Source organism: Bison bison, unplaced genomic scaffold (genome assembly GCF_000754665.1).
Source record: "Bison bison bison isolate TAMUID 2011002044 unplaced genomic scaffold, Bison_UMD1.0 scf7180017863702, whole genome shotgun sequence".
NCBI classification, from domain to species: domain Eukaryota; kingdom Metazoa; phylum Chordata; class Mammalia; order Artiodactyla; family Bovidae; genus Bison; species Bison bison.
In genome coordinates, this window is record NW_011494274.1 from 3,791,932 (window position 1) to 3,808,806 (window position 16,875).

General features: G+C 39.6%; 1 protein-coding gene across 3 annotated transcripts in view; it reads left to right on the plus strand.

Annotated features, from left to right (window-relative positions):
• RAD54B (RAD54 homolog B (S. cerevisiae)) overlaps positions 1-16,875 on the plus strand; it is a 118,556-nt gene that overhangs the window by 4,472 nt on the left and 97,209 nt on the right. For all 3 annotated transcript variants that reach the window (XM_010833501.1, XM_010833504.1, XM_010833502.1), the window contains exon 2: positions 12,988-13,138. In XM_010833501.1, the coding sequence (XP_010831803.1) occupies positions 13,004-13,138 (135 nt within the window). In that variant the 5' untranslated portion in view covers positions 12,988-13,003. The remainder of the gene's footprint in view (positions 1-12,987; positions 13,139-16,875) is intronic.

Consider the following 16,875-nt stretch of genomic DNA (forward strand, 5'->3'; position numbering starts at 1 on the left):
CCGTGAGAGCTGTGTGTTCAGTCCTTTGATCAGGAAGTTCCTGTGAAGTATGAAATGGCAACCCCCTCCATATTTGTGCCTGGAAAATTCTATGGACAGAGGAGCCCGGGTGGCTACATTCCATGGGGTCGCAAAGAGTAGAACATGACTGAGCACACACACACAGTGATATCTGCAGTTTACTCTGAAATGCATCATCAGCAAGTTAGATGACTTGGTGGATGCCTAAGGGCATATGTAAATGGCAGAGCTAGAAATCAAGCCAAGGCAGGCTGGCTCCAGAGTGTTTTCTTAATCCCCACTTTGCTGCTTTTCCCATACTTGCATTCTCATATTCATTAATATTTTCTTTAGTTTAGAGGATAAGGAGAAGGGTTGAAAAATTAGACATGATAGGATTTAGGTGTAGAAAAGTTTAAGGGTTTAAGATAGTGATTCTTAAATGTGAGATTTAGGAGCACCAGTGGCAATGCTTTTGGCCGAGATATTTGGAGAGCCTTTAGAAACTGTCAGCTGAGTCTTAGTAAAGCCATTAGTGGGTTTGACTAAACCAGGGCATTGAGGGTGAACAGCGCAGTGAAAGTGGTGTAGAACTGGCCTGCCTTGTTGAAGTGCCTAGCGAGTAAAATGGGTTCCTCAAATAGTTTTGAAGTTCGAGGGGAGTTCTCCGGCTTGGGACAATCTTTTCCAAATAAGCTTTAGCTGCAGAATGGTAGATTGTCTGTAAGGGGGAAGGCTTCAGTCCAGTGTGAAAATGTACAGACCATGACAAAAACATGTTTTTATCCATAAGATGAAGGAAGTTGTGTGAAATCCATTTGCCAGACCTCAAATGGTCCACTAGTCAGTGTAAAATATCTGGGAGAAGTACTCTCAGGTTCCCTGGGTTGTATTTTAAACAAGTGGGACAAGTGAGGTAGGCACTTTTTTGTGGCCTTGTTAATATTCCTCATAAACATTGATTCATGAACGCTATCATTTTGTCAGTAGACCAAGTGGTATTATGTACAGTGCTTACAGTAGCAGTTCAGTCGCTCAGTTGGGTCCCACTCTTTGTGACCCCATGGACTGCAGCATGCCAGGCCTCCCTGTCCATTACCAACTCCCAGAGCTTATTCAAACTCATGTCCGTTGAGTCAGTGATGCCATCCAACCATCTCATCCTCTGTCATCCCCTTCTCCTCCCACCTTCAATCTTTCCCAGCATCAGGGTCTTTTCAAATGAGTCAGTTCTTCGCATGAGGTGGCCAAAGTATTGGAGTTTCAGCTTCAACATCAGTCTTTCCAATGAATATTCAGGACTGATTTCCTTTAGGATGGATGGATTGGATCTCCTTGCAGTCCAAGGGACTCTCAAGAGTCTTCTCCAACATCACAGTTCAAAATCATTGATTCAGAAGAATTGATGCTTTTGAACTGTGGTGTACAGTGCTTAGGAGAGGGAATTTTAGAGTCTTTAATAGACTGGGTAGTTATTTGGTCCAAACCAGAGCTTTCTTGATATTAAAATATCAAGCCATTAATTATTGAATTTCCAATCTTGTTTTTCGTTTTCTGAAGCCACTTGTTGGGCTTTTCTAGCCAGTTTTCCAAATTACCATTTAGAAGAATATCCATTGGGACTGTGAAAGAGCTTTGGCTGCTGTTGGTTCCTTTAAGGGTGGTATTTCTTGTGGAAATATCAACAGGGTGATTTCCCTTAGCTTTCAGAGTCAAGTTTAGCAGAATGTTAATAGTGGCTAACGTGGCAGGTAAAAGTAATGCATCCAGTCACTCCTGAACATAGGGACCTTTTAAAAATTTATTTCTCCTGAAGTAAGGAAGCCACATTGCTTCTACAACATTCCAAAATCTTGAGCTGCTCTGAAAGCATATCTACTATCAGTGTAAATATTGACAGTTTTGCCCTTGGCTAAAGTACAAGCCCATATAAGAGTATATAATTCAGTTTGTTGAGTTGAAGTAGTAAAGGTGCTACCTTGACTACTATCAAAAGGAGTTCCAATATTGTCACTCTCCCAGCCATCAGTGAACCATAAGATGTCAGTGTTACCCAAAGGAATTTTTTTGCAGATCATTCACAAGGAATCAGATGATCCTTCAGCGTTAAGCAGTCGTGAGGGACTTGGTTGATAGAGGGGAGAAGAGTAGTGGGGAGGGTCAGCTTCTTACACTGTAGAAGTGTTATGTAAGGAGTGTTTAACAAAAGGACTTCGAGGCAGCTGACTTGGAAATGTTGAATTTAGGAGGATTTCTGCGTCATAAGTGTTAATGAGGATCCCACAACTATTTTCTTGATGGTCTTAACCAAAAGGCAGTGGTAGTAATGGTTGTAATACCCTATGGGTTGTTGGTGGTCCCCGTGTTTTTGGATGAGTATGCAAGGGCATTTCCTTCCTTTTCATACACAAAAAGGAAAAAGGAAATCTGATAATTAGAATGCCCAAGGGCAGGTGGGTTCATGAAACTTGTTTAAGGCCTTACAGAGTATGTTTTCCGGTTCTTCCCATAAAATTGGTTCCTATTGTTCTTTAGTAAAACATATGGAGGATTGGCCATAAGAAAAATTTAGAATGTTATCAAAGTGATAACCGACTAGCTTAAGAAAGCCTCATAGTTGACAGTTTTGGGTTTGGGCTTCCCTGGTGGCTCAGCTGCTAAAGAATCCACCTGCAATGCGGAAGACCTGGGTTCGATCCCTGGGTTGGGAAGACCCCCTGGAGAAGGGAATGGCTACCCACACTAGTATTCTAGCCTGGAGAAATCCATGGCATTGCAAAGAGTTGGACACGACTGAGTGACTTTCATTTTCACTTTGGGTTTGGGGAAACTTAGGCACCCCACTCCACTACTCTTGCCTGGAAAATCCTATGGATGGAGGAGCCTAGTAGGCTGCAGTCCATGGGGTCTCGAAGAGTCGGACACAACTGAGCCACTTCACTTTCACTTTTCACTTTCGTGCTTTGGAGAAGGAAATGGCAACCCACTCCAGTGTTCTTGCCTAAAGAATCCCAGGGACGGGGGAGCCGGGTGGACTGCCGTCTGTGGGGTCGCACAGAGTCGGACACAACTGAAGCGACTAGCAGCAGCAGCAGCAGCAGTACACTATGAAGACTCTCTGGATCTATACACCGCCCTTGTTCTGATATCAGATGCCCTAAATAGTGAACCTGGCTTTGGGCAAACTACAATTTTTCCTTGGTGGTTTTATGTCTTATTAGGCTAAAACCTTTAGCAAGTGGATACTGTCTTCCATGGAGGCAGGTTGAGAGGGAGAGCAAAAAAGCAAGTCATTCACATATTACAACAGAGTAGAACCTGTGGGGAACTTTTTATCATACAGGTCAGCCTCTAGGGTTTATAAGAAATAAGGAGGACTCTCATTAAAACCTTGAGTTTTTACTGTCCAGGTGAGTTTTTTCTTCTCAAGTGAGGGCAAAAAGGCATTTTGTAGCTTCAGTCAACTGGAATGCTAAAGAATACACTGATAAATCAGTTACAGTAAATAATTTACTTCCAGTGAGAATGGATTTTAGTAGAGGGTTAGGAACAACAGCCAATGTGTCAAGAGATAGCAGTGTTGTTTATTGCTTGGAGGTCCTAGGGCAGCTCTACCTTTGGCCCTTCGGTTTTCTCACCAGTAAAACGGGAATGTTACAGGAGTATAACTAATACTAGGGTTTGTAAAGTTTGAGCCTTGTAATCTTCTGTTATGGGTTTTATGCTTTGAAGGGCTTCTTGTAGGGTATTAATTAATTTGGGGGCGGGGATTTGAAGGATCTATTAGAATCTTGATGGGAGTGTGTGTGTGCCTGCAAGCTTACTAAGTCGATTCAGTTGTGTCTGACTCTTTGCAACTCTGTGGACTGCAGCCTGCCAGCCTCCTCTGTCCTGGGGATTCTCCAGGTAAGAATGCTAGAATGGGTTGCCATGCCCTCCTGAGTATCTTCCTGACCAGGGATCAAATTGGCAGGCAGGTTCTTTACCACTAGCGCCACTTGTAAATATCTCCCTTGATGGGAGATGCACTGTGAATTTTGCCAACTTCAGGTATAGATTTTGCCCATAAGGATGGTGGTAGCTGATTCAATAGGGACAGATGATCTATGTTTTCTGAATCAGCTCTAGTAACATGAGAGATGAAGCAAATACAGGTTGTCAAAGATAATTCCATTCACCTGGTTGGCTGCTTTACTACTATAAAAACTCTAGAATTATTTACCCTTTGGGAGAAAGAAGTTCTGGCATGAGACTTTTCTAAGGAAGGATCAACCTAATAAGTGGGTTTGGGCAGAGAAACTAAAGGGAAAAGGGTGTGTATCTCTCAAGTGACCTAAACAAAAGGGTATAGATTCAGAGACAGGAATCAATTGAAGTTCATTAGAGATCCCCACTATTTTCTGGGTGAACTCCGGGAGTTGGTGATGGACAGGGAGGCCTGGTGTGCTGCGATTCATGGGGTCGCAAAGAATCGGACACGACTGAGCGACTGAACTGAACTGAGTACTCTGAGGCAGAGGCTCCTTTTTGTAGTGGTGTTGAACACTGAGAGTAAGGCTCTGATGTCCTTTAAGACTGGAAGAGACTCATCCTCAATCTGGCAAATGTTTCTCCAAACTTTTAAGAGGAAGAATTGGGAAGAACCCCTGTGGTTTCTCAGAATCCCTTCATTGACAGTTGGGAGAATGTTGGAAAGGCTGGTTAGAGGGCTAATGGCACCTGAAAGCGCTTAAATTTTAAGTCTCTTTCCAGTGTCCTGACTGTTTGAAGTTGTAGCAAAACTAGGAGGGCTTTGGTTTCATTTAGGGTCTGGACTTGCATTTATTTCCTGGACTTGAATATTAAGAATTTTGGCAGACTTTCTTTGAGGTGACTCATCTAGAGTGTGAAAGAGCTGGTTTGCTAGATTAGCTAAATCTGGAATAGGCATAGTTTTCCATCCTATCCTGGTCCATTTTATTAGAAGAGAAAGGTCCTGGTTCAGCCCATTAATGTACTTAGAGTTAAAAGCTACCTAGGTGGAATCAACATCTGAAGGAAAAAAACAGAGTTTTTTAAAAAAACAATTTAAAGTTGGAATAGTTATGAACAGATTCATCACATTTTTTTGTGCAAGCCTGAATTTTGTTCAGATTAACAGTCTTTGCAAAAGTCTGTGAAAATGCCTGATGGAGTCACCTGGAGATTGCTTGAGCCTGACCATGTACGTTGGTGGACTGGTCTCCGGGTTGTAATTCTAGAGACCTTTCAGTATTTTCCCAATTAGTGTGTGTGTGTGTGTGTGTTTTCCTGCCACGCTTGTGTGGCTTGTGGAGTTTTAGTTTCCTGACCAGGGACTGAACCCCAGCCCTGACAGTCAGTGCACCCATTCCTAACCAGCGCACTGCCAGGGAATTCCTCCAAGTCAGCAGTTTTCTTACTGTGGGCCTGACTTCGCTGACACACGTATGAACCAGCTGATACAAGTTGGAGAAACCAGGTTGATAAGTTTGAATGACTATACTAAACTCCGATACAAACCTGTATCTTTGTTTACTTTTGGAAAATCTTTGACTATTGCTTGCAGTTTAGCTTTAGTTTAGGGTTTATAAGAAAGCAAGAGTTTATCCTCTGGGTCCTCAGAAAGCTTAATTTTAAAAGGCAGGTTCTGATATGTTCAGAGGAAAAGGGGATAGGAGCCTTTCAGTGAAAAAGGGAAGTTCCACTGGAGAGTTATTACGGGGGAACTGAGGGCGAAGAGGGGTGTGGGTGGTGTGGAAGGGAAGAGAGATGGCGCCAGAGGGCGGTCCTCAGCATGAGGGCTGAGGATTTTGAAGCTTTTTTACCTTTCTTTGTTTGCATCAGCTAAGATGTTATTTTGCAAAGAGACAATTTTAGGTTCCTGATAACATTTGGAAACCTCAGAATAGCAATCAAAATACTCATTTCCTTCAGTTTTGGGAATTTTAGAACTATGATTGTCCAGTTTGGTTTTAAGAAAAGTTAACTTTGGGAATTTCACAAGTTCCTCCTAATGGCTGTTGATGTTCTAAATTGCTTTTGGGTAGGTTGGTCCATTTACCTGGAAATGTGCATGCAGAAGGACTGCAGTGTTTAAACATAAAATCGGCCGGAGTCCCTGTAGTGGTAGAGTGCACCCTCAAAATAATTTAGGTAACTGGGATCCCATTTCTCAGAGTTTTTTCTCTGGAGTGAAAGAATAAGTTTCAAAAGCCTAAACAGCTCAAATACCTTGTAGGTCTAATACCAGCCAGTTCTAAGGGGACAGCCCAGTCATGCAAGAGCCAAGCTAAAAGCTGCTCAGCAGAACTCTAGTGAACAGCCTAAATCTGTGGGAGCGAGCCCAAAGCTTTAATAGTGAAGTTCCACTAGAACAGCCCATTTCAAAGGGAATCTGGCCAAAGGTTGAACTGGCACATTTCTGGTAAAACAGCCCCTGTTCTAAAAGGGCTCAGGCTGGAGGCTAGTGCAGTTATAGTTGAAACAGCCTGCTTTTTAAAAGTGTCATGCCAAAGTGCCAAATGGGTACTCACAGACAGAACTAGGCCTTAAACAGAAAGAATGAGTTCCTGAAACAGATCCTGAATAAAACCTGGAGAGCTTCAAAACCCAAAGAGGATGTAAGCTCAGATCCAGGAGAAAGACTTACTCTCGAGCCCCAGGGTTTAATAAGAAAAGCACTGGGCACCAGTGGACTCGGTGTGGGTCCTGCTCACCGGCCTTGTTTGCTCACCAGCCTTGGAGTCATCACGGGTCTTCTCTGGATCCCAGTCTTAAACAAATAGACTGCCAGTTATTTCTCCGGGTAAAATGGGTTTACTCGGGATCAGCAAACAATTGCAGTTTGTGGTTGGCAGTCATGGTGAGCCATGTGCAAAACCTGCACACCCAGGAGAGGAGAACACTTTTATGGGTGGGGGCAAGAATTGAGAAGGCTATTGTAGGACTTCCCTGGTAGTACAGTGGATATGAATTCGCCTGCCAGTGCAGGAAACATGGGTTCGATCCCTGGTCCAGGAAGATCCCACATGCTGTGAGGCAGCTAAGCCCCTGCAGCAGGACTACTGGAGCCCACACGCTCTAGAGCCTGTGCTCCCGTTAGTAGAAGCCACGCCAGTGAGAAATTCATGCACCACAACAAAGAGTAGCCCCTGCTCGCTGCAACTAGAGAAAGCCTGTGCATAGCTGGAGACCCAGCCAAACCAAGAATAAATATAAAAGGGCTAGGGTAAACAGAGTCCATTGAAGGAATTGACAGTTTGAAGTCTAGTGACTTTTCTTTCATTTTTGGGGGAGGGGGCCAGCCCACACACTGCGGCATGTGGGATTGTAGTTCCCTGACTAGAGTCCACCCTGACGCCTCCCCTCCACTCCCCTCCACAGTGGAAGTGCGGATTCTTAACCAGTGGATCACCAGGTAGGTCCCAGTAGGGACTTTTCATTGGCTGAGTTTTGACAGTTTTATTGGCTGAGTTTTTGCCAGGCAAGAAGAGGGTTCTTCTAACTCTCGGTTGTTGCTATCATCATGTACTGGGAGAGCTTCTCCATCTGGCCTCTGGTCTGTATTTTAGTTGACATTTCTGTTAATTTTTATACTACTGCTGATCCCTCAAACTATATCCAGACTGATTATTTATCAGATACTCATGTATTTCCTCATTTTTACGTTGCTGAAAGTGGGAAAGGTCTAACCAGCAGTGATAGCATGTCCCAGCTTAATTGGCTGTAGTTCTTTTTTTCTTTGTAGAAAATTGGAAATACACAGTAAAGAAGTCAGAAGAAAATAAAAATTACTGGTACTTCTGACATCTAGATATAATGTTCATATTGTGGCATGTGTTTTTCTAGTCTTTTAGAACTCTCTATAGATGTGTAATTTTAAGTTAATAGTTCAATGTGTACGCTTAGATGAGTTTTAACAAACTTGTAACCACACTGCAATATGATGGAGCTTACCTTGATCACACCTGAAAGTTCCCCATGCCCCTTTGCATTCTAGTCTTTAGCACAAACTTACATACTATTTTTTTGTCTTTTTCTATCACTGAAATGTTGCTGAACATGTTTGGTAGCCATTTGTGAAATTAAAATTTACTGTTTTTAGAGCAGTTTTAGGTTTAGCAAGGTGGAGGGAGATGTTTTAGGTTTACAACATTAGGTTTAGGTGGAGATTTCCCATGTACCCATGCCTTCCCTTGTTACCAGCATCCCTCACCAGAATGGTACATTTGGTGTACATTACCATTGACACACATAAGCACCCAGAGTTCATAGTTTACATTAGGATTCATTCTTGGCCTTGTACATTTTGTGTGTTTGGACAAACATGTAATGACATGTATCCATCATTAGGGCATTGTAAACTATACTTTCTCTGCCTTAAAAAATTTTGTGGTCTGCCTTTTCATCTCTGCCCCTCCCCTAACCCTTGGCAACTGCTGATCTTTTTACTCCATACTTTTGCCTCTGTAGTTTTCTAGGATGTCACTTAGTTGGAATCATATAATATGTAGCCTTTTCAGATTGGCTTCTTTCATTTAGTAATATGCATTTATGGTTCCTCCATGTCTTTTCATGGCTTGACAGCTCTTTTTTTTCTTTCTTTTTTTTGTTAAGTGTTGAGTAACATTCCGTGGTCTGAATGCACAACAGTTTGTTTATTCATTCACCTGAGTGCTTGGTTGCTTTCAAGTTTTGGCAATAATGAATAAAGTTGTGATAAAACATTTTTATGCAGGTTTTTTCAACTCTTTGTTGAAAGGAGTTTATCCTATGATAAAAATACATTCAATTTTTTGAGAAAGTGCCAAAATGTCTTCCAAAGTGGCTGTACCATTTTGCATTCCCACCAGGAATGAATGAAAATTCCTGTTGCCCCACATCCTCACCGATGTTTGGTATTGTGTTTTGGATTTTCTTCATTTTTGATGACATATGATATGGAGCATCTTTCCATGTGCTTATTTGCTATTTGTATATCTTTTGTGATATGTCTTTTAAGATCTTTGGCCCACTTTTTAACTGGATTGTTTTTTTGTTGAGTTTTAAGATTTCTTTGTATATTTTGGATAATAGTCCTTTATCAGATGCATCTTTTGCAGGTATTTTCTCCTAGTGTGGCTTGTCTTTTCATTACCTTGACATTGTCTTTGCAAAGCACAAGTTTTAAATTTTAATGAAGTCTAGCTTATCAGTTATCTCTTTCATGGGATTTTTCCTTGGTGTTGTAGCTAAGAAGTCATCACCATACCCAAGGTCATCTAGATTTTCTTCTGTATTATCTTCTAGGAGTATTTTTGCTTTGTGTTTTACATGTAAGCCTATGATTCATTTTAAGTTAATTATTCTGAAGAGTGTAAAGTCTTGTTTCTAAGTTCATTTTCTTTGTGTGTGTGCGTGCATGCTAATTCACTTTAGTTGTGTCTGACTCTTTGTGACCCTGTGGACTGTAGTCTGCCAGGCTCCTCTGTCCATGGGGTTCTCCAGGCGAGAATACTGGAGTGGATTGCCATGCCCTCCTCCAGAGGATCTTCCCAATCCAGGGATTGAACCTGCTTCTCTTACGTTTCCTGCACTGGCAGGCGGGTTCTCTGCCACTAGCACCACCTTGTTGTTACTGAGCTGCTTAGTCGTGTCTGACCCTATGTGACCCCATGGACTGCAGCACGCCAGGCCTCCCTGTCCTTCACCATCTCCTGGAGTTTGCTCAAACTCATGTCCATTGAGTCGGTGATGTCATCCAGCCATCTCATCCTGTGTCGTCTCCTTCTCTTCCTTGCCTTCAGTCTTTCCCAGCATTAGGGTCTTTTCCAGTGAATCAGCTCTTCGCATCAGGTGGCCAGAGTATTGGAGCTTCAGCATCAATCCTTCCAATGAATATTCGGGGTTGATTTCCTTCAATATTAACTGGTTTGATCTTGCTGTCCATGGGACTCTCAAGAATCTTCTCCAGCATCACAGTTCGAAAACATCAATTCAGCCAACATTTGCTGAATCATAGAGAAAGCAAAGGAATTCCAGAAAAACATCTATCTCTGTTTCATTGACTTCGCTAAAGCCTTTGACTATGTGGATAATAACAAACTATGGAAAACTTTTAAACAGATGGGAATACCAGACTATCTTACTTGTTGCATGAGAAACCTGTATGCAGATCAAGAAGCAACAATTAGAACCTTATATAGAACAATTGACTGGTTCAAAATTGAAAAAGTGGTATGACAAAGCTGTTTATTATCACACTGTTTATTTAACTTATACGCAGAGCACATCTTGTGAAATGCCACGCTGGGATGAGTTACAAGCTGGAATCAAGATTGCCAGGAGAAATATCAACAGCCTCAGATACGCAAATAATACCACTTTAATGACAAAGCGAAGAACTTAAGAGCCTCTTGATGAGGGTGAAAGAGGAGAGTGAAAAAGCTTAAAACTCAGTATTAAAAAAGACTTAAGATTGCGGCATCTGGTCCCATCAGTTCATGGCAAATAGAAGGGGAAAAGGGGGAATCAGTGACAGATTTCCTCTTCTTGTACTCTAAAATAACTGTGGATGGTGATTGCAGCCATCAGATTAGAAGACGATTGCTTCTTGGCAGGAAAACTATGACAAACTTAGACAGTGTATTAAAAAGTAAAGACAACACTTTACTGACGAAAGTCTGTATAGTCAAGGTCTTTCCAGTAGTTGTGTATGGATGTGAGAGCTGGACCATAAAGAAGGCAGAGTGCCGAAGAATTGATGCTTTTAAACTGTGATGGTGGAGAAGACTCTTGAGAGTCCCTTGGACAGCAAGTAGATCAAATTGGTTAATATTAAAGGAAATCAACCCTGAATATTCATTGGAAGGACTGACGCTGAAGCGTCAATACTTCCCACCTGATGGAAAGAGCCGATTCATTGAAAAAGACGCTGATGCTGGGAAAGATTGAAGGCAGAAGAGGAGGGCAACAGAGGATGAGATGGTTGAATGGCATCACCGACACAATGGACATGGGTTTGGGTGGACTCTGGGAGTTGGTGATGAACAGGGAGGCCTGGTGTGCTGCGGTTCATGGGGTCGCAAAGAGTCGGACATGACTGAGCGACTGGACTGAACTGAACTTGTGGTGGCCGCTCTTGTTACAGAGCATGGACTGTGGGCCATGCAGGCTTCAGTAGTTGCAGCTTGGGGGCTCTAGAGCGTGGTAGTTGCAGCTTGGGGGCTCTAGAGCGTGGGCTCAGTAATTGTGGTGCTCAGGCTTTTAGTTGCTTTCAGTGACATGTGGAATCTTCCCAGACCAGACATTGAACCCATGTTCCTTGCACTGGCATGTGATTCTTAACCACTGGCTATCTCTCCATTTATTTAGTTCTTTGATTTTGCTCAGCAGAGTTTTTATAGTTTTTCCTTATATAGATCTTGTACATGCTTTGTTAGATTACCCTTAAATATTTCATTTTTGCGGGGTGCTAATGTAAATGGTATTATGTTTTTAAATTCAAATTCCACTTATTGCTGATAATGTTGGAAAATAATTGATTTTTGAGTTTTAATCTTGTATTTTTGCAACTTTGCTAAAATTGCTGTTTTTAGCCATTTTTTATTTGATGTATAAAAAAGTTTCTCATATCATTAAACATTCTTTTAAAATGTGATCCCCACCCCCCACGCCCCTCCATTCATGGCTGTAGAATTATTTATATAACAAATAGTGAATGCCTTCTTGTGTTGGTACTGGCAATATACTGATGATTGGAAGGTAAGACTTCATGCCTCATCCAGGAGTTTACAACTTGGGGGAATTAATAGGCAGTTTCATTACAGTGTGAAAAGTGCTTGGGTAGTAGACACATAGGAAGGATCTCTAATCCTTCTAATCCAGTCTTTGGGGGAGATAAAGGCGGCTCATAGTTAAGAGTCCTAAAGCATAAGTTGAAGTTCATCAGGCAAAGAAAAATGGTTAAAGGCTGTATCAGAGACCCAACACTGTGTAGGCAGTTTGTTCAAAGACCTAGAGTAAAAGAGAACATGGCTTGTTTGGGAAGTTGCAGCACTACATTTTAGTCATGTAGGAAGAGAGTGTATTCTATTTTATCCAGTACTCTGCTGTAGATATTTAAATTTTCCTTTTTTCTCCTACTATGAGTAATATTGGCATGAAAACCTTATACATAATTCTTTGAGTATATCTTTGCTAATTCCTTAGGGTAAATTTCCGGAAGTGTAATTTCTGGGTTAAGCAAATTATTTTGGTAGCCATGTACATCCTTATTGATACTTTATCTTGTGTATAGTTTTGTGAGATTGCTTTAAATTAGAGTGCTTGCTGCTGTCCATTGCAGAAGCATGATGTATGCTTGTAATGTTCTTGTCTTTTATCTGTCTCACCTGTCCTGTCCTGATGGAAAAAACATTGAGCAAAAGTTTGGAAACATGGTTCTTGTCTCTTGATTTATTTATTTAAAATACCTCACTGCTCTAAAAGGAAATAGGATAGTAAAAATTGAACTCTAAATGTATTCTTTCAATTGCCAGGATTTTATTCACTCATTCAAAAGTATTTGTTATGTATCTGGCTTTGTGGTTGATGCTGCTTACAAAATGGTTAAGAAAACAATGATTGCTCCCTGCATGCAGTTTATGGATTGGGGAATAGGAAAAAAGCAACATGCTTAATATATGTATGTGAATAATTATGTTTTCTTTGATTTTGAAATTACTATCTAAATTACATTTAAGGCTTTATTGTTTTTATCTAATCTATAGTTTTATCAAAATTGGTACAATATATGTTCAGATTTGTACCATATATTTTGAATCTTAATACATTTCAAAAGCCTTTTGTGATGGAAAATAAAATGTTTCCAACTGTTGAATTTGTTTTCTAAGGCTTTTTACAGGCTTATTCCCTTATATTTTTAAAGATGTCATGATTATAATGATGATATATTTGGAGGTAGTTCTAATCAGACTTCTGATGAAATGACTTTTGGGTATTTTTCAGGTTAATACTGCTAAATATGAGACGATCAGCAGCACCAAGTCAGTTGCAAGGAAATCCCTTCAAAAAACCAAAGTTTATATCACCAGCAAGAAGTCATCCAAGTCCTAATGAAGAGGTTGCAAAACTGAATTCAGATATAAAGTTATTTGAGGTAAAAAAAAGAAATATAGAGAAGCATGTATTTTAAAAAATTGCCATTTAAACAGTTAACAATGTTCATTGCCTATAGGAGTTTTCAGTATCTCTGATAAATTCTTCTAAAAACCTTAGATGTAATGGCTAACTATATGTATTTGAAGGAATGGCATAAAGTAAACTTGGGTTAGGTCTATATATAAACTTTTGGTAACAGTGAAAAATACCTCCACAAGGGAAGGGGTGGAGATTCTTGTTCAAGAAAAAAAGTTATTCTGGATCAGTGTTCTTTTTAAAGATACCACATAAGTAAATGAAAACTTTGGATAAGGTAATTTAAAGAGAAAACATACATAAATAATGTTTTATATCACTGTTATGGAAACTTCCTTTCCTTTTTACTTATAAAAAGTAAGTGCTCAAAACAGTCTTAATATATATTCTTTGCTACTAAGTTGAAGAATTATTTAAGTCTTAGGTATAATAGAAGATTTATAAAGATTATATAGAGCATATGTAAAATGGACAGTCCACACTTTGGCTACTCTACAGTGCTTTGATTTATGTTTTGGAGATTGAAATCTACTAATATTTTTTCTTTTTTTTTATTATGGCAAAATATATATAGCATAAAATTTGCCATTTTATCATTTTTAAGTGTGCAGGTAAGTGGCATTAATTACATTTTCTTAATTGTTCAATAATCACCATTTTCTGTGTTTGAAACTTTTCATTACATAGAAACTTCATAACCATTAGGCAATAATTCCCTGTTCTCCCTTCCCTGGTCATCATTACTCTTTCTGTCTCCATGAATTTGATTACTCTAGGTACCTCATATGTAAGTGTAATCATAAATATTTGTCCTGTTGTGTCTGGCTTATTTCACTTAGCCTATGTTTTCTAGGATCATCCATGTTGTAGCAGATGTGAACATCAATGCTTTATGTGATTAAGTAATATTCAGTTGTTTCAGTTTAGTTCAGTTGCTCAGTCTTGTCTGACTCTTTGTGACCCCATGGACTGCAGCATGCCAGGCCTCCCTGTCCATCACCAACTCCCAGAGTTTACTCAAACTTATGTCCATTGAGTTGGTGATCTATCCAACCATCTCATCCTCTGTCATCCCCTTCTTCTCCTACCTTCAATCTTTCCTAGCATCAGGGTCTTTTCAAATGAGTTGGCTCTTTGCATCAGGTTGCCAAAGTATTGGAGTTTGAGCTTCAACATCAGTCCTTCCAGTGAACAATCAGGACTGATCTCCTTTAGGATAGACTGGTTGGATCTCTTTGCAGTCCAAGGGACTCTCAAGAGTCTTCTCCAACACCACAGTTCAAAAGCATCAATTCTTCGGTGCTCAGCTTTCTTTATAGTCCAACTCTCACATCTATACATGACTACTGGAAAAACCATAACCTTGACTAGACGGACCTTTGTTGGCAAAGTAATGTCTCTACTTTTTAATATGCTGTCTAGGTTGGTCATGGCTTTTCTTCCAAGGAGCAAGCGTCTTTTAATTTCATGGCTGCAGTCACCATCTGCAGTGATTTTGTAGCCCCCCAAAATAAAGTCAGGCACTGTTTCCATTGTTTCCCCATCTATTTCCCATGAAGTGATAGGACCAGATGCCATGATCTTAATTTTCTGAATGTTGATTCAATTGTATGTACATACATATATATATATGTATATATACACACATATATACATATACATACATACATATGTATATGTATATACACACATATATATGTATATACATATGCCATATTTTGTTCATTCATTCATTGATAGATCCTTGGTTTGTTTCTACGTTTTTTCTGTTATGAATAATGCTGATATGAACATTGGCATACACGTTTCTGTTTAGGTACCTGCTTTTAGTTCTCTTGTATATATATACCCAAGAGTGGAGTTGCTAGATGATACAGTAATTCTATGTTTAGTTTTTAAGGTACTACCAAATTGTTTTCCATAGGTACCGAACCATTTTACATTCCCACCAGTGATGTGTGAGGGTTCCAATTTCTCCACATCCTTAGCAACAATGGTTATTTTGTTTTTGTTGCTGTTTTTTTGATTATGGTCATCCTTGTTGTTGTGAAGTGGTATTCCACTGTGGTCTTGATTTATATTTTCCTAATGAGTAGTAATTCTGAGCATTTTTTCATGTGCTTATTGATTCTCTATATGTCTTCTTTGGAGAAATGTCTATTGTGGTCTTTTGGTCATTTAAAAAATTGACTTTTTTGTCTTTTTGTTGTTGAAAATATCTACTCATTCTTGACTCTGTTTTTTGGTCTGCATCTGTTTGTTTTATCCAACACTGCTTTAGAATTCTGGCCACAATGTAAGGAGAAAACTATGTAAACATAGTTTTTCATTTTAAATATGGTTTCTTTTTATAAAAAGCAACTTTATTTAAATTAAATGCACATACCTGTAATCTACCTACTACAATTCAGTTGTATTTCATATGGTCAGAGTTGTGCAATGATCACCAAAATCAATTTCAGATCGTTTTAATCATTCCAGAAAGAGAGAGACTTCACATACATCAACCCATCCAAATCCCTCAGCCCTTTGTAATCACTAATATACTTTCTGTTTTATGTATTTATCTATTATGAACATTTTGTATAAATAGAGTCATATAACATGTGGCCTTTTATGACTCACTGTTTTCAGTTTCATAGTGTTTTTCAAGGCTCGTCCAGATTGTGGCATGTATCAGTAATTTATTTCTTTTTATTGTTGAATGTATTAGTTTCCTATTGCTGCTGTAACAGAGTACCAGAAATTTAGTGACTTAAAACAATGCAAATGTATTATCTTATAGTTCTGTAAGTCAGAAGCTCAACGTGGGTCACATAGGGCTAAGATCAATGTGTTGGCAGGGTCGCATTTATTTCTGGAGGTTTTAAGAGTGTTTCCTTTGCCTTTTCTAGTTTCTACAGGCCAACTGCAATCCTGGTGGCCCCCTTCTTAATTCTTTGAAAATTGGTAGTGGCAGTTTGATTCCTTTTATTGACATCTTTTTGCTTCTCTGAAACCGGAACTCATTTGGTTAGATTGGGCCGTCCTGGATAACTCAGGACAGTCTATTTCAAGGTCCTTAACCTTAATTGCATCTTTAAAGTCTCTTTTGCCACATAAGGTAACATTTCCACAGGTTCTGGGAATTAGGGTATGGACATCTTTGGGAGGCATTATTCTGCTTACCACACTGAGTAATATTTCATTGCATTAATATACCATATTTTATTATTCCATCTGTCAGTTGATGGATGTTTGAGTTGTTTCTGTTTTTAAAATTTATTAGGTATTATGAATAATGCTGATGAATATTCATGTGTAAATTGTTGTATAGACATATGTTTTCATTTCTCTTGGGTGCATTCTTAGGATGGAATTGCTGGGTCATATAATAATTCTGTGGTTAACCTTTTAATGCCATGGTGGCTGTACTGTTTCATTCCCATTATTAATGTATGAGGTTTCAGTCCTCCACATGTTTATTGACACTTATTATTAGCTATTTGATTATAACCATACTTGGAAGGAAAGTTATGACCGACCTAGATAGCATATTCAAAAGCAGAGACATTACTTTGCCCACAAAGGTTCATCTAGTCAAGGCTATGGTTTTTCCTGTGGTCATGTATGGATGTGAGAGTTGGACTGTGAAGAAGGCTGAGTGCTGAAGAATTGATGTTTTTGAACTGTGGTGTTGGAGAAGACTCTTGAGAGTCC